Source organism: Vipera ursinii (assembly GCF_947247035.1).
Source record: "Vipera ursinii genome assembly, chromosome: 2".
In the NCBI taxonomy this organism is placed as follows: Eukaryota; Metazoa; Chordata; class Lepidosauria; order Squamata; family Viperidae; genus Vipera; species Vipera ursinii.
In genome coordinates, this window is record NC_139513.1 from 168394407 (window position 1) to 168421705 (window position 27299).

At 40.5% G+C, this 27299-nt stretch overlaps 1 protein-coding gene across 3 annotated transcripts in view; it reads left to right on the forward strand.

Annotated features, from left to right (window-relative positions):
- Positions 1-27299, forward strand: part of ELK1 (ETS transcription factor ELK1) — a 44368-nt gene that overhangs the window by 11037 nt on the left and 6032 nt on the right. For 2 of the 3 annotated variants that reach the window (XM_083353692.1, XM_083353690.1), the window contains exons 4-6: positions 6864-7274; positions 17148-17249; positions 18400-25361. In XM_083353692.1, coding sequence (XP_083209818.1) covers positions 6864-7274; positions 17148-17249; positions 18400-18498 — 612 coding nt within the window. In that variant the 3' untranslated portion in view covers positions 18499-25361. Of the gene's footprint in view, positions 1-6863; positions 7275-17147; positions 17250-18399; positions 25362-27299 lie in introns of those variants that run through there. The other variant, XM_083353691.1, reaches the window with a different exon arrangement.

Consider the following 27299-nt stretch of genomic DNA (forward strand, 5'->3'; position numbering starts at 1 on the left):
GTTTTCAGGTCCTGGCGGAATGAGCGGAGGTTAGAGGCAGTCCTAAGTTCCATCGGAAGTTGGTTCCAGAGGGCAGGCGCGCCCACAGAGAAGGCCCTCTCTCTGGGAGTCACCCGCCGGCAATCCTTCACCGGCGGTACCCTAAGAAGGCCCTCCCTGTGGGAGCGCACAGGACGATGGGAAGTTGATGCCGGCAGCAGGTGTTCCCTCAGATAAACAGGGTGGCCGGGCGATAATTGATTCTCATGAGCCAGTGTGAGCTGACTCCAGCGCATCACTGGGCATATGATTGGTTTCTCCAGTGAATGAATTGATGGGGACATTTTTGGTCCTTTTATACCACTCTTCCTGGGCTGCCTATAGAGGTAGGGGACCAAGGATGTTGTTTTGCATTGGCTCTGCTCCTAGCTCAGTGGGCAGTTCCAGTTAGTGGTAGGGAAAGAGATATCTGCCTGGTAGTCACTTCCTTGTGGGATGCTGGAGGAGTCAAATCTTCTCTTCTTGTTGTTTGATATGTGTGTGAAACTGCTGGGAGAGGTCCTTGCATGATAGGCTGATGATTCTCAGGTATCTAGGCCTCATTGGAGATCCTGTATAAAATTTCTCCCACTGTTTCAAGGCTGTTGGGATCTTGATGGAATGAAACAGGTGGAAATTGTCAGGTTCCGTTATGCAGCAAGACATAGTTGTACATTGTTGTTCTCTGCCAGTCTCCAGAACTCACAACTACAACTGGATAGTTTGTTGGCTGTTGTGGCCAGGAGGGTGATTGGTGAGCCAATTGTGGCCCTTCTGAAGTGGAAAGACCCAGCACAGCGATTCATTCCTTTATCACCACAAGGTTATAAACTTCTGCAATGTGTTCTACATGCCGCTGCCTTTGAAAATCACTGAGAAAATACAGTTGGTTCACAGTGCAGTAGCCGTTTGCTGGCTGGCATACAGTAATTGCCATGATTACATCTAACTGGCATGTTGCAGGTTAGTTACTAGTAGATTTCTTGGTGCCATTCAAAGTTCTACTTTGACTTATAAAATACATCTCCAGGGCTACCTATTCCAAACCCCAATGTAGTGAAATGAGGGGAGTTGAAGCCAGAAAATGCTATTTCTCAATCATGGTATGAGTGGTTTAAAACTGCCCTCTTTCTCTAGAAACTAGGCTGGCCCCCATGGGGATAATGCTTCGGAAGTAAGTGAAGATCAAATTTTTTCAAAGTGGCTTTGGGGAGTGATTGCTTGATATTTATAGCTGAAGGTTCTTTACACTACAATTGTTTTTATTTTCCTCTCATTATGATATTATTTGCAGTTATGGATTAATTTTCCTACTTTATTATGGACATTTATTGGGTTTTGGTGTCTTGCTATTAGCTGCATGAGTTTGGAAAGATTTGGCAACATGCAATTATTAAATGTTATGTATGAGTAATCTGCAGTTAGATTCATAGTGTACGACTGGTAGAAACTTAATAATTCAAGTCCTAATCATTAACCTAAAAATTATTAAGATAACATCTAAGAATATAGACAGTTCCAGGGAAAGTGGTTCAGGTCTGATAAATTCAGTGTTTCCAAATATCAAGGAAGTCCTTTAGGCATCACTTCAAGGGCTCCAGTCATGATTGGTATAACAACAGATTTCTTTTTCCATAGATGTTCAATTTCAAATTTCAAATTGCAGTATTTCATAATTTTTTCCCAATTGTTATTCCTCAATCCTAGTATCATCCAGAATAGCGACATCAGTAAATAAGACTTTCATTTTTTCAATAATTGTTAAAATAAGCATGTTATAAACAAGATGACTGTTTGGATTTTAAAGTCCTGTAACATCTTAACAAGGGACGCGGTGGCTCAGTGGGTTAGGACGCTGAGCTTGTCGATCAGAAGATTGGCAGTTTGGCGGGTCAAATCCTGAGTGCCGCCTAGCAGAGTGAGTGCCTGTTACTCGTCCCAGCTTCTGCCAACCTAGCAGTTCGAAAGCACGTAAAAATGCAAGTAGAAAAATAGGGACCACTACGGTGGGAAGGTAACAGCGTTCCGTGCGCCTTTGGCGTCTAGTCATGCCAGCCACATGACCACGGAGACGTCCTCGGACAAGCGCTGGCTCTTCGGCTTTGAAACGGAGATGAGCACCGGCCCCTAGAGTCGGAAACGACTAGCACGCATGTGCGGGGGAACCTTTACCTTTAACATCTTAACCCTCTCATTTTCCAAAACCTTCTCAACTTTATGGCCTTTGTAGTTTTTACTCCATTTAAATTCAAACTTTTGGCACAGTTTCTAATCAATAATTCTGGCAACTTGGTCATGACTTACAGTGCTTGTAGTTAGTTTGTGAAATTTTCCTGCAGCCACTTATCAAATGGACAATTGTTTCATCTTTTTTTATTGCAAAGGTGACATGTTGTTTGTTACATGTTGAATTTTTACCTTCATGCAGTTAGTGGTCAAAACTTGTTCTAGAGCTGCTAAAATAAAGCTTTCAGATTCTTTCTTTAACGCTCTCGATCCTATCCAATTTTATGTGGGTTTTTTATTAGCTTTTCCTTCTATATTCTTTAAACAGACCATGCATTGACTTGTTTTTCCAATTAATAAATTGTTCAATTCTACATACTTATCTATGTTCAGCCTTCACTTTTATTGTTTTCAAGAGTGTTCCTTGAATGACTGCCTTCAACTAGTTTCTTTCCTTTCCTTAATTGAATCATTCAGGCCATGCTTCCTCCATAGTTTGTTTCATCTATAGAAGTTCTCTACCCCTTTAGCTCTTTGAAAATATAGTCAATAAATATCACTTTTTGGGAGGAAAGTGTGGTGTCTTGTCATTAAATTTCTTGTCTTCCAATCCAAGTTATCAAGTTCCACCTGAGTCCAGTCAGCTACTATTTCTAGGTGGCAAACAACAGGTACTGCACAGGTTTTAATTGTTTTCATGATATTTCCACCATTTAGTTTTGATTTCAAAAGTTTTTGAACTGGTTTGATGTTAGAATGGATAACATCATTGTGATCATTTCTCCGATTTGATTCTGTAACAAATTGGACACTTTCAAAATTCCCAAATATTTGTAGCCTTCTTGTGCTACTGCCTTTATTAGATCTTCATTATTAAGCTGTATTCATCATGTTCAACAGTTTTTCCTACCTTTAAGGCTATGGTTGCATACTTGTGGATGCCAAATTGCACTCAGATATGTTTGCTGAAGTCTTTTGTGCTTTTTAATAAGGAATCGAGTTTAGCCTTTGTTTTTTCGAAATAATTTAAAACCATCTATACAGAATAAATAGATTTTTTTTTACTTCTTTTTGGCCAATTCATTTCCACAGTCTGTCTTGTTTAAAATTGTTGTAAGTAGGACCATTGATAGTATAAAAAGCAAAGGTGATAATGAGTCATCTTGGAAAATTTCAAGTATGATCTTCTAATTCTTCCCTACCAGCCATCAGTTTCATTCAACTTCATTGATCTGTTTATAAATTGCTGAATGTTTCTGCTGATTGCAAAAATTTTGAGACATCAATCCAGCTAATGTGAAAGAGAATTGAATGCCTTTTGAAGTCTTATTTGATCTTTTTCAAATTCTTTAAAAACAATGTCGGTCAATAACTGGTCCTTTGTTCTGCTCAAATTTTTGAGCATCCTTTTTTTTCTGCAGGACGTAAATCTTGTTTTTTCCAAATTACGATAGATTTCATTTGCATTTATGCCCTTAAATAACTTGTATGTTGTTGGCAAACAGGTCATGGGTATATAGTTTCCATGCTTATTTCCCTTCTCCTTCTCACTCCGAAATAGGAATATCTTTCCAGTTGTTGGCCATTTTTTGTTTGTTTGTTTTCGGATGCTTCCCAAACCTTATTCATCTGGTCTCCCAACCTTAATGGCAGATTTGTCCGCGATTTTAGCCAGAATCTATGGTGCTCATTGGGAGTTTTTGATCTTCCCTGATGGCTTTTATACCATTTCTCAGTTATCGTAGTGGCTTCCATATAAGTACTTTCACAGTCAGCCATAAATTTAGACTGGATTTGGCATTTTTGTATCCACCAACCCTTACTATTGTGCTTATTTGTTGAGATTTTTAGAGATTGCTCTGGGGTCTTCCTCAAGGATTTTAAGAGCCTTAAGAGGCATTTAAACAGAGGGACTCTGAATGTGTTCTGCTGTTTTAAAGAGGCCGTTCATCATGCGTTAAAATGTTTTAAAATGCAGCTAGTTTCTCTATTTTAAAATATTTTTCCATCTTGGTTTTAATGTATTAGATGCATTATGTGATGTTTTTCTTCTGCTGCGTGTCCTTAAATTTTTGGCCATCCATTAGGCAAATATGGAATTTTCAGCTACCAGCAGTGGTCATGACCTTTTAATCTAGATGTTTTTAAAAGGGGAAATACCTTTTAAACAGAAAGCTCCAGAATCAGAAGTTGCATGTCCTAATTACCAGTTGACAGTGTTGTACATGTATTCCACTTGCGAACAATTTCACTATTTATTGTTGAGCACTCTACAGAATGCTGAATTAGATTAGGCTTTTTCTTAAGTTCACAAACAAACACCCCCTTATTATGGCAAAAGACCAGAGTAAAGCAGTACAGTATACAAAGGGTATACAAGTATAAAACTATAATATAAAAAGCAAAGGAAGATACTGTGTAGGGAAAACAGGACCCATCATAGGAAATCCCAGCCTAAGAAAGAATACTATTAAAATACGGTTTTAATTTATATTTTTTTACAAAAATTCACATGTATGCATTCGTGTGTATGTGTATAAAGTTAGTACCGAAAGCAAATACGTTTAACTATAAATACATAAAACAAGTAAGCATAAAAGCAGTTGCTGAAAGGAGGTGGAAACAGACACACAAGGAAATGAAGAGCAAAAACTGAGAAGAGCTTTTCTAAAGTTGTTTTATGTTTAAATTATGTATCACATACACAGAATGAACAATAACTCTCAAAACAACTTTATGAACAAGTAAGGGTCAGAAAGTGAGGCTCTTGTTTTATTTCTTTTGCTGTTTCTTTGCACCAGAAGGAACATGTTAACTAAAGTTATGAGAAAAGGGTTGGCCAACAAAGAAATGGCCGTAGCTGGAATAATGGCTGGGATAATTCATAGCCAGAAAAAGTTATGAAGTGGATTTGGAATGGAGAACATGTTTAGTGGAAGCCTGAGAAGAGAGAGGAGCTAGACGATAAAAAAATAACTTTTAGAATATAATCAATGTCTACGTTCTCATATTGTGCTAATGTCATGGTTCCGACAGATGAAACTTCAAAAGAACATCAGGGTATTCTTTACCTTAAAGCAGACATGTCAAACACAAGGCCCGGGGGCCGGATGCAGCCCGCGAAGTGGTTTCATGTGGCCCGCGAAGCCATCCTGGAAACAGTGAGGGAACGGCCCCCACTGCCTTAGCCCTGGCCCAGAGACCCTCCTCCTGCCAGAGACCCTCAGATCTGTCCCACTCCTGCCCAGGCCCCCATAGGCACCCTTGATGCGAACGATGTAGAGCTGGCCATGCCCACCCAGTAGGCCATACGCACTCTAGCCACGCCCACCCAGTAGGCCACGCCCACCCGGCCCCCTGAGGGCAATTGCAATGCTGATGCGGCCCTCAGTGAAATTGAGTTTGACACCCCTGCCTTAAAGGATCTTTATTTGAGTAGCAGAATATCGGCACTTACATAATCGAAGCCCAAAACTGAATTCCCCTCCCCTGGGCACACAGTTTCAAAGCAGAATTCCCTCCTCTAATTTACAGTCATGAATCCCATTCCCCAGTTAGCTTGAAGCCCGGGCTTCCTCTCCAGCTCTCCAATTCTTTTATCCGCTCTGATTTCAACAACCTTGATTCTCACGCTAAGTTTCAGCGTTATGTCTAGCTGGACTCTCATTCACATCCCCCCCTCCCAGCATCATCTAACTCTAAAAGCGAAAGGGAAAAAATGGCTGCATTTCCATCTGTTGTCAATGCAAAAACATCCGATGTTAGCAGCGTTGACAGCTAAATTATGTGCTTAGAAATGGTTAGTTGACTAAGCACATTTCTGTGGCAGCATCATAGTTTATGCTGTAATGTAAATCAGGATTTTAGAAATTGATTGGTTCATGTACTTGGGTAAAACTCACATTGTGTTTTAGGTTGATGTGGTAAGCTAGTTACTATTAGACATAGCAAAAGAGCTTCTAAATAAAATTGTAACCAGCCTGCTAGTAGTTTTTTTGCTGGGATCCAGTTTTCTTTAACACAAGCTTTTTCTGAACCCAGTGCCCTCCAGATGTATTGAAACTGCAATTCTCAGAATCCCCAGCCTGTATAGACAGTGACTTTGCTGGCTTGGAATTTTAGGAATTTTATTTCTGGCACAGATGGAAGGACACTAGATTGGGGGAAATGGTTTTGTGGAGACAGTATGTTTCCGAATGCCTCAGGAGAGGATGGTCCTCAGTTTCATGACCATCTTGAAATAATCAGACAGTGTTTTGAAGGGAAGAGAAGGTATGACCAACCTGCAAGATACATTCGATGAAAGCTCAGTTTTAAGGAAAATGGGGCAAACAAATTAGTCCCAGATCAGTAGACCAAGAGTGAGTACTGATTCTTTTACAATAGGACTGGTTATTAGCAGAGGACTCTGGAAGAAGATAAATATTCTACACAGTATCAAATGAATCATTTGAGCTAAGTTAGGCTCTGGAGTTTATTTTTGGAACTTCCCCTGTAAACAGTAATTAACTTCAAAACCAAGTGAACTGGTTTTGCTTTGTTTAGGAGACTCTCTTTGATCTCTCAAATCTTCTCATGGTAGCGTCACTTTCATCACCTGTTTTCTGTCCCCCATCCAGGTCATAGTGGAGCCCATTCCTTTGGAGACTCCTGCACTTGATGAGAAGGTGCTGGTGAAAGTGGAGGAGAACCTTGACCTCGATGAAGAAGCAGCTGCTCTGATGGTTTTAATGGATGGTGGAGTGAAGGAAGAGGCAGCTCCTTCTGAGAAGTCTTCTCTGGAGAAAGAATCTGTGGAGGCTGAGCTGCATCAAGATGGAGATAGGCTACTGAAGAAGGAAGCCCAATCTCCCAGCCTGGTGTCTGTTTCTCTTGAGGGACAGCCCCAGAAAGGCAAGAAGCCTAAAGTCTTGGAGCTTCCTTCATTGCCAACTCAAGAGAAAGTGAATGCAGCTGTTAACAGCCTCTTGGCGCCGGGTGGGACAGGAAGCACCTTGACACCGACCACAGTTATTTCCTCACATGCACTGGTGAGAACATATTTTTCAGCAAGTCTTACTGGATTTTAATCTGTTCCCATGAGCTAGGGATACAACTGGGGATCCCTTTTCACAATTAAAGGGATCTGGGGTTTTGTTGTTGTTGTTGTTGCGGGTGCGTCTAATTTGAAGGGGATGCTTACTGTTTCCTTGGAGTACTAGACAGAAAGACGGACAGACCTATCACAATGTTCCTTGGGGTTGGGAGGGGTTAGCAGTAGTATTTAAGGCACAGAAAATAAATATGAAGTAGTGAGTAAAAGGAATTAAAGGCAAGAGATAACAGAGAAGAAAAGAAGATACCACTAATTCTAACTTACTACTCGCTTTGGGGGCAGGGGTGACTTTGAGTCATTGTTGACTCCTGGTGACTACCTGGACAGGTCCTGCAGTTTTCTTGGCAAGATTTCGGAATTGGTTTGCCTTTCCTCCCTCCTAGAGTTGAGTGTGGCCCAAAGTCACCCCCAACTGGCTTTTTTTGTCTAAGGAAGTCTCTTCTTTTCTACCCCAATAACGACCGCACCAAACTGCTCCATCTATTCACTGTACCTCTTAGTACTGTTCTTTCCTTACAGTCTGTCTTTGCTTCCAACACATCCATGCCCTGATTCATACATTGCCTTTTGTTCTCATCTCTTTCTTTTGGAGAACATCATCGGTTCCGTCTCACCCTCAGATTTCCCTTTCCTCTTGATCCAGTCCCTCTCCTTGGACACGTCTCTCTTAATCCCACCTGCCTATCAAAATGTCCCCCCCTCCTCTAGTGTAACTTTCTCTACGCAAGCCGTCTGGTGGCTCCCAGGGGGAGGGCGTTCTCTGTGGGTGCGCCTGACCTTTGGAACCGTTTACCGGTTGAGCTCCGGATGGCTCCCGACCTTCGCTCCTTCCGACGTGATCTAAAAACCTATTTGTTTGAACAAGCCAGCCTGGTCTGATGGGTTTGGGTTTTAATTATTGTTTTAATATAATTTATTTTTACATTTGGGCACTAAGGTTTAATTTGTTTTTAATTTTGTATTTTGGTTATTTTGGTATTTATGGCCCTGTTCGCCGCCCTGAGTCCTTCGGGAGAAGGGCAGTATACAAATTAAATTAAATAAAAATTAAATAAATTTCCTCTCTCCCATCATTGCCACCATACATAGGACGGTCTGTCTACTACCCACTTCGTGGCTAGTGCTTGGCGTATAATGTGCGGTTTGGCTTAGTCGTTTAAATTACCTGACGGCTTAGAGAAGCATGCCAATCCGAGGAAGAGGTGTTTTTCTATTGAAATTGCAATGAGAATATCGGTCTCTTCTCAGAAGTTAAGAGAGCGATATTCCTATGGCAAAAACGTTTTTTTAAAAACATCGCATGAATTTCATCCCCCCCCAAGAAGAGAAAAAGCCCATTTCCCAGGTGATTCAGCTTGCCATGGTAAGCACTCAGTCAACATACAGCAATAATGCAAATAATAAAAATGAATGCCCTATCCTACCTTACCCTGCTACATGTTTAGAAAAGTGATTGATGGTTGGTTTTACCATTGATAGACTCCACTGGTGGGTGGAGAAGGATAGCAGGGAACCTACCAATCATTGCCCTAAAACAGCCTCACATTAATCTGTAGGTTGGCTTTGAAGGAATTGTATCAACATACTTCCAACTCAAGGATGGGAGGAAAGCACATTGACATTGCTATGAAAAAAAGCTGATTTTTTTCTCTCTGTGTGATCAAACCACCTCATTGTACTTCTTTAGCACAGGCACTTACTTTTGAATTCCTCATACACCATTTCATCACTCGTTCATTCCCAACCATGCCTCTTTTTGTATGCTTGCACACTTATTTATTTTTATTTTTTTTAATTCCTTTTATATCCCGCCCTTCTCCGAAGACTCAGGGCGGCTTACAAGCTTAGCAGTAGACTTCATTCTATGTATATGCCTGCTTATTAGGGCTTTCACACACACCCCAAGCGGCATTATTACAAAGTCAGCTTAATTGCCCCCAACAATCTGGGTCCTCATTTTACCTACCTTGGAAGGATGGAAGGCCTAGTCAACCTTGAGCCTGGTGGGACTCGAACCTGCACTAATTGCAGGCAGCTGGTGTTACTTAAGGAGGCATTAGCCCACTTCTTATGTATCTTATTTTCTCTGCATTCAAAATACTAATAATGTATTTCTTCTGACATTTCCAACACTCCATAGGAGTGTGCATGATCATGCTTTTGTACACAGCCATGTTCACTTCTTTTGATAAAGATTCGTCTCTTCCAGCTGACCATATATTTCCCATTCTTTTTCCAACAGGATGGGCATATCTTAAAAAAATTCCCTCCATTTTCCCACAGTGATAAACATTCACTAAATGTATACATTGCTCTTTTTGCCCTTTATGTATTAATTGCATACGTTTGCTCCATTTTTCCTGCCAAACGCAATTATTTTGGGCTTTAGTATATTAGTTTTTTGATCCATTCTCCTCGTTACCTGATACAACATTCATGTATCTTGTGTGTGTGTGCGTGTGTGAACTGACATGCATATTCACTTCTCTGACTAGCATATCTCTAATATCACCACAAACATATCTTATTTATTAACGTATTGCATTTCTGACCCACTTTCCCTCCTACCACCCCAGCATTGGCTCCAGGTACAACATCAGGTGTTCTCTTACTCTGTTCTTGGTATTAAACCATTCAGGAATCATTTAATATATTTTACTTGGACATCACTCCTACTGTATTCAGCAACCTTCCTTCAATTCCACATTCATGGAAAACATCTTATACTTGGCACTTATTTACCTTCTCTTACACTGTCTCTCAATAAGTTTGGAATTGTTGTTCTTAGTTGCGAAGTCGTTTCCGACCCATCACAACCCTATGGACAATGTTCCTCCAGGCCTTCCTGTCCTCTACCATCTTCTGGAGTCCATCTAAGCTCACACCTACTGCTTCAGTGACTCCATCCAGCCACCTCATTCTCTGTCGTCCCCTTCTTCTATTGCCCTCAATCTTTCCCAGCATTAGGCTCTTCTCCAGTGAGTCCTTCCTTCTCATTAGGTGGCCAAAGTATTTGAGTTTTAGCTTCAGGATCTGGCCTTCTAAAGAGCAGTCAGGGTTGATCTCCTCTAGGACTGACCGGTTTGATCGCCTTGCAGTCCAAGGGACTCGCAGGAGTCTTCTCCAGCACCATAGTTAAAGGCTTCAATTCTTTGGCGCTCAGCCTTTCTTATGGTCCAGCTTTCACTGCCATACATTGCAACTGGGAAGACCATAGCCTTGACTATACGCACTTTTGTTGACAGGGTGATGTCTCTGCTTTTTAGTGTGCTGTCTAGATTTGCCATGGCTTTCCTCCCAAGGAGCAAGCGTCTTTTAATTTCTTGGCTACAGTCTCCATCTACAGTGATCTTGGAGCCCAGGAAAATAAAATCTGTCACTACCTCCATTTCTTCCCCATCTATTTGCCAGGAATTGAGAGGGCCAGATGCCATGATCTTGGTTTTCTTAATGTTTAGTTTCAACCCAAGTTTTGCACTCTCCTTCTTCACCCGCAACAAGAGGCTCTTTAGTTCTTCACTTTCTGCCATTAGAGTGGTATCATCTGCATATCTTAGGTTGTTGATGTTTCTTCCGGCAATCTTAATTCCAACTTTTGATTCATCTAGCCCTGCCTTTCTCATGATGTGTTCTGCATATAAGTTAAATAGGCAAGGCGACAGTATACAGCCTTGCCGGACTCCTTTCCCAATTTTGAACCAATCAGTGGTTCCGTGTCCAGTTCTCACTGTTGCTTCTTGGTCCGCATATAGATTTCTCAAGAGACAAATAAGATGGTCTGGTATGCCCATCTCTTTAAGGACTTGCCAGAGTTTGTTATGCTCCACACAATCAAAGGCTTTAGCATAGTCAATGAAGCAGACGTAAATGTTTTTCTGGAACTCTCTAGCTTTCTCCATGATCCAGCGTATGTTAGCAATTTGATCTCTAGTTCCTCTTCCTCTTCGAAATCCTGCCTGTACTTCTGGTAGTTCTCGATCCACATACTGCTGGAGTCTAGCTTGTAGAATTTTAAGCATAACTTTACTAGCATGAGAAATGAGTGCAATGGTGCGATAGTTTGAACATTCTTTGGCACTGCCTTTCTTTGGAATTGTAATGTAAACTGATCTTTTCCAATCCTGTGGCCACTGTTGAGTTTTCCAAATTTGCTGGCAAATTGAGTGTAGCACTTTTACTGCACTGTCTTTTAAGATTTTGAATAGCTCAGCTGGAATACTGTCACCTCCACTAGCTTTGTTGTTGCTCAGCTTTTCTAACGCCCACTTCACTTCACATTCTAGGATGTCTGGCTCGAGGTCAGTGACCACCTCATTGTGATTATCAGGGATGTTAAGCTCATTCTTGTATAGTTCTTCTGTGTAATTTTGCCACCTCTTCTTAATCTCTTCTGCCTCTGTTAGGTCCCTGCCATTTTGGTCCTTTATCATGCCCATTTTTGCATGAAACGTTCCTTTCATCTCTCCAATTTTCTTGAAAAGATCTCTGGTCCTCCCTATTCTATTGTTTTCTTCTATTTCTTTACATTGTTCATTTAAGAAGGCATTCTTATCTCTTCTAGCTATTCTCTGGAATTCTGCATTTAATTGGGCATATCTTTCTTTTTCTCCCTTGCCTTTCGCTTCCCTCCTTTCCTCAGCTATTTGCAAAGCTTCCTCAGACAGCCATTTTGCTTTCTTGCATTTTTTTTTCTTTGGGATGGTTTTGGTTGCTACCTGTTGTACAATGTTGCGAACCTCTGTCCATAGTTCTTCAGGCACTCTGTCTATCAGATCCAATTCCTTAAATCTATTTGTCACCTCAACTGTATATTCAACAGGGATATGATTTAATTCATACCTGACTGGCCTAGCGCTTTTCCCTACTTTCTTTAATTTAAGCCTAAACTTTGCAACAAGAAGCTCATGGTCTGAGCCACAGTCAGCTCCTGGTCTTGTTTTTACTGACTGTATAGAGCTTCTCCATCTTTGGCTGCAGAGCATATAGTCAATCTGATTTCTGTGTTGACCATCTGGTGATGTCCATGTGTAAAGCCGTCTCTTGGGTTGTTGGAAAAGAGTGTTTGCTATGACCATCGTATTCTCTTGACAAAATTCTATCAGCCTGTGCCCTGCTTCATTTTGTACTCCAAGGCCAAAGTTGCCTGTTATTCCGGTTATCTTTTGGCTTCCTACTTTAGCATTCCAATCCCCCATGATGATAAGGACATCATTTTTGGGTGTTAGTTCTATTAGGTGCTGTAGGGCTTCATAGAACCGGTCAATTTCATCCTCTTCAGCACTGGTGGTTGGGGCATAGACTTGGACTACTGTGATATTGAATGGTTTGCCTTGGATTCGAACTGAGATCATTCTGTCATTTTGAGGATTGTATCCCAGTATTGCTTTTCCTATTTTTTTATTGACTATGAAGGCTACTCCATTTCTTCTGAGGGATTCTTGCCCGCAGTAGTATACCTGATGGTCATCTGAATTAAATTCACCCATTCCTGTCCATTTTAGTTCACTGATACCTAAGATGTCGATGTTTAGTCTTGTCATCTCTTGTTTGACCACGTCCAGCTTTCCTTGATTCATGGATCTTACATTCCAGGTTCCTATGGAGAAAAAATCTTTACAGCATCGGACTTTCCTTTCACCACCAGACACATCCACAGCTGAGCGTCCTTTCGGCTTTGGCCCAGTCGCTTCATTCTTTCTGGTGCTACTAGTACTAGCCCTCTGCTCTTCCCCAGTAGCATATTGGACGCCTTCCGACCTGAGGGGCTCATCTTCCAGCATCATATCGTTTTGCCTTTTGGTACTGTCCATAGGGTTTTCATGGCAAAGATACTGGAGTGGGTTGCCATTTCCTTCTCCAGTGGATCACGTTTTGTCAGAACTCTGCTATGACCTTTCCGTCTTGGGTGGCCCTGCACGGCATAGCTCATAGCTTCATTGAATTACACAAGCCCCTTCGCCACGACAAGGCAGTAATCCATGAAGGGGGGTTTGGAATAGACTCTCATTTTCATACATTTATCAGTGATCTGCCCAACAGTGAAAATCTGACTCATGTTTCAATTGCATTCCTCCTAAATTAGCAAAGGGTATGTTGACAAAACTGCACTCTTGTGCCAGCGTGCTGTCAAAACTGCATTTGGTGCTAGCAAATGGTGCTGTCCTTCCAGTTTAATGTAGTTTAAAGGCATCAATTGATCCATTCTCTGGTTTTGTCTTTCCTTCGACCCAGCATTACATACCTGAAAGGAAAAAAAGCTACAGTCACATTCCTTAAGATGTGCATTGATTGGTAACTAGAGTTCCCCAAATGGTAACTCACCGTTGTAGCGTAGATAACCTGTGAAGCTAATTCTGAACACATTTCTAGTGGTCTTCTAGAACAGGGGTCCCCAACCCCCGGTCCGTGGAACAGTACTGGGCCACAGCATGCCAGCAAACGGTCCGCACAAACAAGGACAGCCCCATCTGCAGGATGCAGGCAGCACACAAAACCAACCCCCTCCGGTCCATGGAAAAACCTCTCTCCACGTAACCGGTCCCTGGTGCCCAAAAAGTTGGGGACCTCTGTTCTAGAATATCAGAACAACCACGCTCTCTACTCAAAAAAAGAAAAAAAAATGCCAAGGCTGCAACAGGTTGCATATGAGAAGCAGCGCAGGCTGAAGTCTAGGCATGTTGGGACAGTTTTCTTTGGCTCCATCTTGTGCAGTCCCACCTCACGTGCAGCCTGTCAGTTGGACAGGTTTTTTTTTTAAAAAAACAAGCTTTTAATTTATGCAATTATCTTTTACTCTCTCTGCATGTTATACTATATCTTTATCTCATCCCCACTTTTGTCACAATAATTCTCTGAGCAATTTCTCTTACCCAGCCTCTCAAGTTCATAATTCCACCAAGCATTTTTTTTTCATACTTTACCTTCTATACACTTTGTAATGCAGCTTTCCCCCCCTCTTTCTTCCTAGCAGTTTTCATCACGTCCCCTTGTTCAGAGGCTAAGCTAATATTTTTCATACATTTTTTTCTCCATATCATTTACTTTTCCTAGAGTTGTTCTTTGACTGGTTTTGTTTCCTTCTGTGTACGTTTTCCCCAAGTTCTACTCTTGAAAATGGTCCCTATCTTAGTCTTTTTGACAGGCTTTTTGACTCATCCCTTTTCCATGATAGTTACAATACATACTTCTTGTTAAACAGATACTTATTAGTTATCTTTCTTACACATTCTTGGGTCTTCTAACAGCCCAATCCCATTTTTGTACCCTCATTTTATTTCCATTTCTCCACCCATCCATGTCCCCCTCAGAATAATTTCCCCCCATCACATCTATTCAGAATGTTGCACAATTTCCCCAAAACTCATCCCTGATTCTTTTCTTTTGATTTCCAGATCAGCGGAGCATAAGATGTCTCTCTCATACTGTGAATTTGTGATTTCACAGATCTCCAAAATAGTCTAAAGGGCATCAGTTCGTTCTTCCAGACCTACACTTTAGCCATTTTGTTCGTAATTAAGCCTATAGTTTCATATACTTGCATGTATGCAGCAACTCCACTTCCCAAGATCAGATCGCCTTCATTCATATCTATTACATCCTTCCCATTTCTCTTGGTTTAATACATGAAGTGTGTCAGTTTTTCTTTCATTCATTTCATAACACTTTTTATCATTTACTTCTCTTACATTCCAGGTTGCATTCTTCTGTGTGCCATTGACCACGTATCGCAAGTAAACCCTATCAGGCCAGTCTGGGTGGACTGTTACACTACATTTAGAGGCTCAGAGGACTGGATTGGTCTAAAGAACTTATAAATTAGAAAATAAAATGAATACAAAAGTATTGACCTCTGCCACTAATCAAGGCATTCATACAATATTTTTAGTGAGATAATTACTGTATTTCACCTGGGCCACCGGTAGTATTGTCTGCTAACTGAAAGGAAAGTTTGGGAATAGTTTTGTTGTGATTCAGGGTCAGCCTGTGGGTTCGGCAGTTGGGTCGGACGATTCAGAGGAGGAGGAGGGGGGTGTTGGAGAGCTTGCTGAGAATAATATTGAGGCTCCACAGAGCCCTCAGCCAGGCTCCTCCCATCTGGTTACGACGCAGACCCAGCTGTGTGAGCCTGACAGCGTGGATGAAGATGACCCACAGCTGGCCCTGTTCAAGGAGGCCCGACGCAGAAGGCAGTCAAGCAGGAGTAAATAGAGGAAGGCAATGGGGCACCTCGGAAGGAGGCAGAGAGAAGCCATGCCCTGAACTGTTTAAAAGGGGAATGCGTGGGAGGGCTGGTTTGCTGAAAGCAACCGTTTGAATAGCTCCTGTTTCATGGTTCGTGTTTGCTCTGTTTGCTCTGTTTTATGTTAATAAATTTGGCAGGCTTAGTTCCAGCCTCTTGCCGTTTGTAAAGGGGTTGTCCCTGCCTTTTCTGCAGGGCCGGTAGCAGGCTGGTACAGAACAAGTTTAACCAGTATACCCCATGTGCAACCAAAACCTATTTTTACCCCCAGACATATTCATGTTCTTCTGTGCAAGCTTGGCAATCTTGCAAGCCAGCATGCTTGAAAGGTGTGTGACCTTCTCTTGTTTGAAGCCGCTAAGTCTGAAGCTGGAATAGAACTTGGGAGTGTTTTCCAAATTGCAGCGGCCAAACCTGACTTGAATGTATTGCTTAAAATTTCTTTGAAGATTATGATTATGATTTCATTTTTTTAAAAATTCCATTTATATCCCGCCCTTCTCCGAAGACTCAGGGCGGCTTACAAGCTTAGCAGTAGCCTTCATTCTATGTATATGCCTGCTTATTAGGGCTTTCACACACACCCCAAGCGGCATTATTACAAAGTCAGCTTAATTGCCCCCAACAATCTGGGTCCTCATTTTACCTACCTCGGAAGGATGGAAGGCTGAGTCAACCTTGAGCCTGGTGGGATGCGATCCTGCACTAATTGCAGGCAGCTGGTGTTACTTAAGGAGGCATTAGCCCACTGCTCCACCAAGGCTTCATCATGTCATCATCATCAATATATGTAGGACATATATCCATACAGTAGGACAACTAGGCCCTTCAGGATCAGCTCTGCTCCCTGAATACCAGCAACTGATTTTTTTTTACTTACTAGATCAGACACAAGAGAAATTGGGAGATATTCTGGATATGAGAAAGGAGTAGCTGATAGTCTAGGTGGAAATTTATAGTTTTATGGCCTGAAACGATGGGGGAAGTCCTTTCACTGAGACTTTTACCTAGACGCTTCTGAAGAAGCTTGTTAAATGGCCATTATGGTTAGAAAATCCCCATCTCATTTAGTATTGGTGACTTTTGAAAGTTGATGTCTACTGACTATTGTGCATACCTTATCTGCTAAGGTGGCGATTGATAAAATGGTGTGCCAAGTTCCAAAAATAGCTTGCGGCTGAATGATAAGCCTGAGTGTTGCAGGTGGCTATGTCTGTCAAATAATAATGCATAATTTAAAAAGTATGTATCTCCAATAATAAATCATGATTTTAAAAATACATATAACCAGATACACCAAAGTAGAAAGCTTATAAGATTGTCCATAGCACTGTTGCTTCTCTGTATGCAACAAAAAAAAATGTCTCTTAATACCTGTGGAAAAACGAGAATATTCACAAGGGAAGAGTTCCAACTTTCTCTTTCAATTTCTTTCTTTGTTTTCTTCCTGAAAACCAAACTTGGAAAAAAATGGTCAATGGAATAAATGGCTATTTTGAAGAAATGGGATGTTGCTGCTTTTCTTTTTTAAAATTTTTTGTTGTTGTTTCATTCTGATCTTCTTTGCAGACTCCAGTACTGCTCACCCCGAGTTCCTTGCCACCCACCATCCATTTCTGGAGTACTCTGAGCCCCATTGCACCACGTAGCCCAGCCAAGCTTTCCTTCCAGGTATGGTTTGAAATCTATGTCATCTGTGGGAGAGAAAGGGTGTCTGTGAGGGGGAGGTAAAACTTGAGAGTGGGATCACTAATAGTGGGTGCATTTGACATCATAATTTCCTGAGAATGTGGAAAAACAGTCAAGCTTGGGTCATAAAGGCTGTATGTGTTTTGGAGATTTGCAGACTTTGCTAGCAAGTATGGAATGAAAAATTGCTTTGGATTGGGAATGAGCTTGGTATAAGGCATATCTTACCAGATACTTATAGATATATAAACATTTTACATAAGCAATTCAGTATAGCATATACTCATATTTCATTATAATCATCAGTAGCTGATCTATGTCAAGAAATGATGTGTTCATAAGTTGCTTATGACATCAGTTTTGCTGATCAATTGAATAGTTGGAGCACTATCTTTTTAATGCTAAACGAATCTTACAGCTATAAGTAAGACACAGCAATCCACTTTTTTTGTCCAGATATCAGTTTCCATGCAATTGGAATTTAATTCAAGAATATACGAGCACCCTAAAATAAACTTGATGGACCTCTTTATATGTTATTTTTAATTGACTCAAGCGTGGAATTTATGGTGTAATGTTCAATACACCTTGACAATCTGTTTAACAGTGGGATTACAAAATATTAGTTTCAGCCCCCAATAGCCCTAACTTTTTCCTGAATTAAGATTAATTTAATTTAATTTAATTTAATTTAATTTAATTTAATTTAATTTAATTTAATTTAATTTAAACACTGCTTGATTACAAATGACTCTGGGCAGCTCACAATACTACAAAAATTAAAATATTACTTTAAAAAAAACAGCTGGCAAGAGATAAGAAAGTAGATGAAATCAAAATGGAGGGTGTCAAATCTAGCCAACAACCAAACTCACAAGGGGTTCCAGTCATCTTAACTTAAGGCCTGGGAGAACAGCCCTGGTCTTCAAGGTGACTGCTTTTTTTACTTTTAAGAATGGCCAATGTTTGTGTATGTGGTATGTATGTGTGGAGATTTGGAATAAGGAAGGGAGAAGATGGAAGTATTTCAACACCCTCGTTTCAGATCGTGCCCTTTCAAAAGTGTTTTTTACCCATAGGCTACGCAATCATTAGGCAGATCCTAAGCTTTTCCCTCTTTCTCTCTTTTCAGTTTCCCAGTAATTCTAGCTCACAGGTTCACATCCCGTCACTCAGTGTCGATGGACTCTCCACGCCTGTAGTCCTTTCTCCTGGTCCCCAGAAGCCATAATCTTTCCTCTGCATCACCATGTTCTCTGCTCCTGCCAAAGAACTGGCTTGAGTCTCTTTTCAAGCACTTGGGTTTACTTCAGCTGGACAGCTATGTGTCCCTTCGTTAACTGGAAGAATCCTTTGATGATTCGAGCAGCGTCAGCTTGAAGAATGAAAATGGCATAGCAAGCAGATTCATCCATTAATCTTTGATCTGCCAGAAATTTTTCTTTGAAACCAAATGGTGTTTTGCTGGTATCAAGCACTTGATGTGTTGCACTTGCTTCTTGTCACAAAGTTTCAGGCAGCCCTCAAATATGTCTGTGAGGGCAACGAGACTGTAAGCTTTATTTGGTCTCCTCTCCAAGAGGCTGCCCTTATTTGACACTGTTGTGGCAATATGGCTTTCTTTTCTGTCCCCTCTGGTGGTAGTCACTTTTAATAACAATTTATCTGATGTCCAAGGTCAAGAAGGCTGCCTACCAATCTTCACCCACTTTGCAAGATAAATCAAGTATCTCACTTCATCTCTACCTTTTTTTTTCTCCTGGCTTACTTTTAGCTTAGTTATTATTAGAGAAATAGATCCTGCCAGCCAGGTTCATTTTAGGAGTATACAAAGAAACCAGTGCCAGTCCTGTATGTTTTGTCTATGTATGGACAGTACGTTGACATCCAAGCCATTTTTGTTTTGGCAGGATATTACAGTAATGAGGAATTTTGGTCAGCTTTGATCTTGGATGGATAGATGTGGGAATGCCGTAGCTACTCACATCGGTTGCAAGTGAACAAAGTGGAGAAGAGGAAGCACTGTTGATCATGTTTCTTCCAAGAATACTGATAAGTCATTATTGTATTTGATTTCATTTCATAGGGAAAAAAATAATGGGATGTGTTTGCTGGGCAACACAGTAGGAACAAACTGTCAGCCATCTTCAGTTTGACCAGCAAAAGCAACAGCATCAGTTGCATTTAGTTAAACTCTGTTGATTGTGATTATTATTTTTTGATTCACTGAAGGAGGAATGTTTCTGGTATTTCTTTGGGATAAAAATTCTCCATCTGACACCAAGATTATAGCTGGGTAGGTTTTGATCATTTCCCCCCATTGGTCAAAAGTCAACGATTCGTCAACATGGAGACCAGCGAATGAAGTCTGCTTACTGAATTCAAGATCTAATTTTTTGGTAGAATGGTTTCCTTAATTTATTTCCTGGCGATCAGAGGTCATGACAGAAATGGCCAAAGGGGAAGTCTTAACCCTCTATTTTTGACTGCTTTTTATGGTTTCGTTTCTGTCATTGAAGAAATGTCAGGCATCAGCTATTACGGTGGAAAATGCTAATTACGGATTGATCCTGATCGCACATACCTCTCCAGTTTTCTTCCAACTCTTGAGTCATCCTGGAAAAAGCATTGATTAAATCCGCCATCTTGCAATCTCTTCAATTCTTGGAGCCAAAAAGCATTTTTTATGGAAACAGTGGAAATGATATATTTCTATAGTTCCACATTTTATTTCAAATGCATCATAAAGAGACTCTGCAAAGGGCTGTGTCTCTTTGTCAGTGGGTTTATTAGAACTCATATATTCAGATGACAAGAATTTCATCACTACTTCATTGTGATTTTTTGGGAGGTTATTGATAAGTGTTTGTTAATGGCACAAAAGATATGTTATTTCAGAAGTATCAGCCAATTCTTAATGAGAGTTCCTGGCACCTTCTATTTTTTCACAGAGTATCTATATCTATATCTCACAATTTTATCTATTGTCAAGAGAGTTGTATTAAGAGAAAAGTAGATGGATCAGATCTATATTTATCTTTTCGTCTGTCCATTTTGATAGCTATTTTTTAAACCATAGAATGGGAGCGAGAGAACATTCTTTTACAGTGAATTTGGAAAGGGAAGCATTTGGCTTTCTAACTGTTTGTATGTACCTGTGTACAGATTTTGAGGTGAAAAGAAGCTAAGGGCATAGTGTGGAGAAATGTGGTTTTCAAATTATTCCCAGTAGAGTTTATAATAGAATAATGATGGACCGGGTCCTCTATAAGAGCAGTTTCCAACTGTGATGGTTTAAGATCACAAGTCTTAGTCCAATCTATCTAAAAGACACCAGTCTGAAGCCTTTTCAAGAGTATTATTTGGAATGATTATGTGGTCACTCCATATCTTGTGCTGAAGGTGATCCCTGCGACGTCCCTTGGAATCCTTGGTATATTGTTCCAGGAATACTAACAGCTACTGAGCAGTTCCTTAGCATATGGATAACGAAGGAGGGCTCTGTAAGAGCCAATAAAACATTAATACCAATAAGAAGGATTAAAACAAACTTTTGATGAGAAAGTCAGGCTGGACTCTGAACTCCGATGTTAGAAAATCTATCAGTGAAGAATGACTTCACTAAAATTAGTGATCACTGGGGCTTAGATTAGAATGTCAGAAGATCTGTGAGTTAATATCTTGTATGTGAATCAGTCATGATGAAAATGGGAAGCAGGTTAAGAGACCCAGTTAAAAAAGTAAAAGAGGAATGTGCCTGAAGAATACAGAATCTTTCGCAACTCACAGGCTTACCTCCTCACAATTTGTACTGTACTCCCAAGTTATTTTTCTATGCTCTAGCAGCAGTCTCATTCAGTATGTAAACCTTTAATTAAATTATCTGGGAAATCGACTGCAGAGAGAGGAGCTTGGAGCAGGATTTCACCATCTATATGCCAACTTGCTTTTAACTCGCTCCCTGCTCCAACATTTCTACGTGATTGGTGTAGAAACGAGTTTAAAAGATATGCTACATTCATGCCCAGTGGGGCTGTGTTGTAATTTTGGAGTGATGGGATAGAATCTGATTTCATAGGGAATTAAGCAAGTCTGCCTGAATTTCTTCTGGCAAGAAAGAAATGAAACCTGGGGAGGCGATTTAAGATTTAATCAATATTTTAGATACTGGATTTGGGAGGGCTTCAAAAACAAAAGTTTATAGCCAGAAAAATACGGTTTATTTTTAATCATCCTGTTGTGTAGCATTAATAATAATGATGACTGTATTTTTGTTGCACTTCCATATTAGCCTCCTCCTGGGAGAAATCTAAGTGCTTTATAAGAGGCGGTTTACAGTTTTATTTAATAAATTGGGCACTTTGTGTAATCAGCAATCTGCAAAACAATCAGGTACAATTCATGAGTGTTACCATACAAATCATGTGTAAATCATATGTGATTTGTGTATCCGTAAACTGTGCTTTAAACTATGAGCACAACATGCATGCATGTATGTATGTGTGTACATGTATATACACACATATACATATATATGTATACACATACATGCAGGCATGCTGTACTTACATATATCTATTCAGCAAAATAGATGGAAAAGATTATATTGTGACAGGACAAAGCATTTAAGCTGATATGTAAAAAAATTGAACAAAGAGTTATTTTGTGGCTCATTTATGTAATGCCACTAGTACATCAAGAGTAAGTATTTGCATTGTAATGGATCTGCAGTGTACTTTCATTCAATAACCTTCAGTTTTACTTTAGCCTTCCTACATGCAAGCCATGAGTAGCCATTAGTAAAATTGCAAACATTGTGTCTTGTAAACTGTAAGTGAAATGTGGTTATACTTCGAGTGCACCATATGCAAACAATGAATAAGTCATGTAAGCCATTACTGACCTTTGGTCAAGCCATGTGGAAGCCGATACAAATGTTTAAACCCTTCGGGTATGGTTGCTTTCTTAAGTCATTGGCTTTCCACATTAAACCTCTGTTTTTCTCATGCAGGTGCCACTTGGGCTTGCCCAGTTTTATTGAGAGCACCCAGCAAAGTAGCTTTACAAGTATCTTGTCTAGGACAAATAGCTGCTTCGTCACTCTCCATCCTGGAGCTTGGTCTTCAGGGTTAATTGCTTGAAAGTCCTAATAGGGCTTAGGAGGGTGTGGCTCCCAGAGCCAAACAGTAGCATTAGGGTCCTAGGCTTCTTTCCTCACTTCAACTTGTGCAGCTTTCAGAAACTTTGTGCTAGAGTAAGACAATGTTTTGTAGCCATATATTAGTGCTGACACATACAACAAAGGTATCCCTGCTATGGCGGCATGTTCAAGGAGTAATTGCAAAAGGACTATTAAAGAAGATTGCAAACATTGTACACGCAGAAGCACACAGACACATACAGAGATCTGTAATAAAAAGATATATATCCAGAATACAGACACATGGGTATATATTTATATTCCTTCCATAAGTAACTCTTCAGGATTCATAGGGCTATGCATTCCTTTATCTTCAGGGGGGGGAAAAAGGGAAAATAGATAGTTTAGATAATTTATTCTGAGAAGGGCTTAATGTCTTTCGAATAACATTAATAAAAATAATTGTAATTTGATAGTGGTCTAACCACAAAGGTCAGTTCATCTTAAATGGGAATCTTTTTAAGATTTCATGATTTTCAAGTCCACTGAAATCCATGGGTTTCCTTCCAAACCTTTTAATTGAATTGGGTGAAGGCAGTAGATGTGGATCCTTTTATACCTTCACCATGGTGAAAAGATGAAGGACTTTAATGAACTGTGTACTGTATCTGCTTGACAAAATGTTGAATGAGAGGGAAGCAGCAGCATCCTTAAAATACTACCCCAGTTTAAATTAGGAGCTGTCCTTATAGATCAGATGAGCATGAAAGTATATTTTCTCTCCATTCCAGTAAAATCCTAAAATGCACAATACATAGCATTCCTCACATTTCTCAAACAATTGGTTTGAGTGTGTTTCTTTGACAAGATTTTTTTATAGCCAAGAAATACTACACTTTGTCCTCCTCTTACAAGGGAGGATGCTTTTGATGTAGAAGAGAGAATCTAAGTTAGCTGTGAGAAATACTTATTTCTACGTAATGGCTAAAAACTGCAGAAGCCCTAGTTGCCAGCTGGCCAACCTTTCGAAATGAGTAAGTTTAATAGGAAAAGTTGCCGCTATTTTTTATAAGCGGAGGCAGGAATTCTTTGACAGTGCACAAAAGGCAGGAATGAGCAGGTGCCATTGCCAATAGGATGTTGAGTGGCCTTACTTGTCCTGGAATTGTTAACAGGGCATCTATTCATTTAAGATGATGACAGTCCTAAAAGTAATCTGGAAAATAAGCCAAGAATCAATCTCATGTGTGGCTAGTGAATTTCAAAACAATCCACTTGTTTAAGACTGAAGTCTGACCTCTTCCCCACCAAAGATCCAAGTCTCTACTGGTACAATAAATAATCAAGTGAAAACAAAATTATAAATCAAATTGTTTCACTTGACAAATATAAGCTTCCAGTCTCTATCAGGAATTTTAAAGCACATTAAAATCTTATTATTGTCATGGACTAGGGGCACCAAATTTAATGTCAATAAACTTTCATCCCAAAGAGCTAATACCACAGTATCTTTAATTTTAAAGAGCCATGAAGGTTTGCTTTTCCTCATGAAATAATCAAGTGGTACCATTTTTTCCTTGGAATGTACACTGGGTTGCAGCTGTGAATATATTTTGCTTTCATTATAAAGTGTATTTTTCTGCAATGCACAACTGGTACATCAGTTGTATGTTCTTTAATGGAATCAAAGTGGTGGTGTTAGAGAATTGGACATGGTGGAGCATTCCTGTGTACAAGAGTACAATCCAGAAAAAATACTATTTCTCAGTTCTGTATAAAGCACCATGACTTTATTTCATTCCATTTCATGCGCTATCTACTTTCGGCAAGTTTTTTAGTTTGCATTTGGTTCTTATATTTTCAAGAGGCTGCTTTTAGATGATCTTGAAAAGATGGGGCTAAGAAGATAGGAAGGTCTCCAACCCCCACAGGGCTTGAATAAAATAAATTTGGCCGGCATTAATTTGGCCTGGCCATTCTTAATGAAAAAGGCTAAGGTCCTGATCTGTCATTCTGTAAAGCTTTGATGGGAATGTGTATCCACATCTTTCAGGCTTATGCTTGACCATAGATATGTGACTGTAGCTTCCAAGTTTAACTGGGAGAATGTCAGGGGGAAATGATTCCCTCCTGGGCTATGAATGGGATACTTTGCATGACCGATTCCAAGAATATTTGATTTAATTTATAGCGAGAGAGGGTATCTTAACATACAGTATGCTAAAAACCAGGAGTGTCTTTTTTTTTGCCTTTCTCACTTGAACATGCTGAGTCTATGATATTCAGAATTTATTTCTTTCTCAGTTGGCACTTTTGAGTTGTCAAGAGTGTAGCAGGGATTGGTGAGATAATGTGAAAAGAACAGGGCAAAATCCAGGGATTTAACATTTTTGGTTGAAGTAGATATTTTGTGGGGATTTTGTTCCCATGGAGGAAGTCCTACAAGACGGTCTGGGAAATCTGTTTCTCTTCATTGTTGAAACTGGTCTTGGTCCCTGAGCCAGAGGTGGTAGGGATCTGTCCCTCTCTAGTTACCTGTGCACTGGGGTTTGGATCCTGTTTATTTTTATGACGAAACTCTCTGGGATCCTGCCCTGTAAATAAATTTATTTTTCAACAAAACTCATTCATTGTTGATTTCTTTTTATTTTCCTTTCCTATTTCCTCTACCAGACTCCAGTTCTATGTGTCTCTTGGAAAGTTTTACCTCTCTTGGTCCATGTGATCAAGTAAATCTGTAGCATATTTACTTTTCTGGAGGAACAGCATCTATGGGCCCTATCCAACAAAATGAGTTTCAATGTGCAGAAAAGCAAAGTCTTACACTTAGGCAGGAAAAACCAAAGGTACAAGTACAGATTGGGCGAGAGCTGGCTTGGAGGCAGTAACCGTGAGAGGAATCTTGGAGTCCTGGTGGACGATCACCTAACCATGAGCCAGCAGTGGGCAGCAGCAACCAATGTAGAGAAAAGCAAAGTTTGACATTTAGGCAGGAAAAATCAATGGTACAAGTACAGATTGGGCAAGACCTGGCTCAAAAACAGTAACTGTGAGAGGGACCTTGGAGTCCTAATGGACGATCAGTTGACTATGAGCCAGCAATGTGCAACACCAGCCAAAAAAGCTAATACAACCCTGGATTGTATAAACAGAGGCATAGAATTAAGATCACGCGAAGTATTAGTACCACTTTATAAACCCATAGTAAGACCACACCTCGAAAACTGCAGCCACGTTTGGTCACCCTATCACAAAAAAGATGTTGAGAGTCTGGAAAAAAAAATCAGAGAAGAGCAACTAAGATGATCAAAGGCCTGGAGACCAAAACGTACAAAGAATGGCTGTGGAACTTGGGTTTGGCCAGTCTAAAGAAAAGAAGGAATAGGGGAGACATGATAGCAACGTTCCAGTATCTGAGGGGCTACCACAAGGCAGAGGGGGTCAAGCTGTTCACCAGAGCACCAGAGGGCAGGACAAGAAACAAAGGTTGGAAACTGATCAAAGAGAGAAGCAACCTGGAATTAAGGAGAAACTTCCTGATAGGTGAGGACAATCAACCAGTGGAACAGCTTACCCCCAGAAATCGTGGGCGCCCCATCCCTGGAAGTTTTTAAAAAGAGACTGGACAATCACCTGTCTGAGATGGTATAGGTCCTCCTGCTTAAGCAGGGGGCTGGACTAGAAGGCCTCCAAGGTCCTTCCAGCTCTATTCTATTCTATCTGATGAATCAAAATTCAAACAATGCTTTTCCTGGGTATCCTAGTGCATATGCTCCAACATAATTTTTTAAAAATATGACTCCATAACGGGTTCCTTTTGCCACTGTGAAGAGAAAAAACTCAAAAAGGACAGACGCTCAGAGAACCACCACCTTGCCGTATCTTTTCATTGGACCGATAAATGTGCTTACATACCACAAATTCCACTTCCAAATATTGGTGATATGGACTATATAATGCTTCATTTTGCCAGGACAAGAAGGACAATGTGTTTTCTTTTGTCTCTCGTGGGGATGGGTGGGTGAGGGTGCTCCAGTCAATGGTCAAGAAAGAAAGGGAAAAAAAGGAAAGAATGAAAAAAAATAATTCTGGGGAATTGCCGTTGGAATGCAAAACAGCCAGTTAAGCTGCTAACACACCAGATCACAAGAATGCCCTTCCAGCCATTTCTCATGTGATATCAGCTCTGCCGTAGTGCAACTGGGGCTCTACGCAGATCCCCCCTGATCTGCCTCCATGCCGCTACGCCTCTCCTGGGAAGGAAGGAATCCATTTTATGGGAAACTGGTTGATATCCTCCCCTTTGCAACAGGATACATAGCTTGGGAGAACAGATCACAGCAGGCCAATACAAGAAAGCTGCTTCAGCCATACCTAAAGCAATGGGAAATTCAAAGCCTTATTCTCTGAGGCTACTGTGGAGAGTCTCAATCATCTGGGACAGTCATGGTTGTCGCAAAGGTGCTTTTCCAAAAGGCGACTGGACTTGTTTCTTTTCCTTGAAGACGTTTCGCTTCTAAAGAGAGAACTGAAGAAGATTCTTGGATGAGAAGCAAAACATTTTCAAGGGAAAAAAAACACAAGTCCAGTTGGCTTTTGGAAAAGCACTTTTGGGACTACTAGGAGCAATATTTCACATACATCCGGGTATCACTGGAGGTGGGGAGCTTTGCAATTGCTACTGTGCAATCAGTGGCAATGAGAGGGTGAAGCAGCAGATGTGTGGACTTTCCCCATATGTGGTAGGCTTTGGTGTTAAGGGAAAACAAATAGGTTTGTAGATGTGTACGGAGCATCTGGGAGTAGCAAAAACTTCTTTTAACACTAGCACATTTAAAGGCGGCAGAATTTCTACCTCTGCCTCCCAATTGGCCTCTTAATAGCCTACCAAC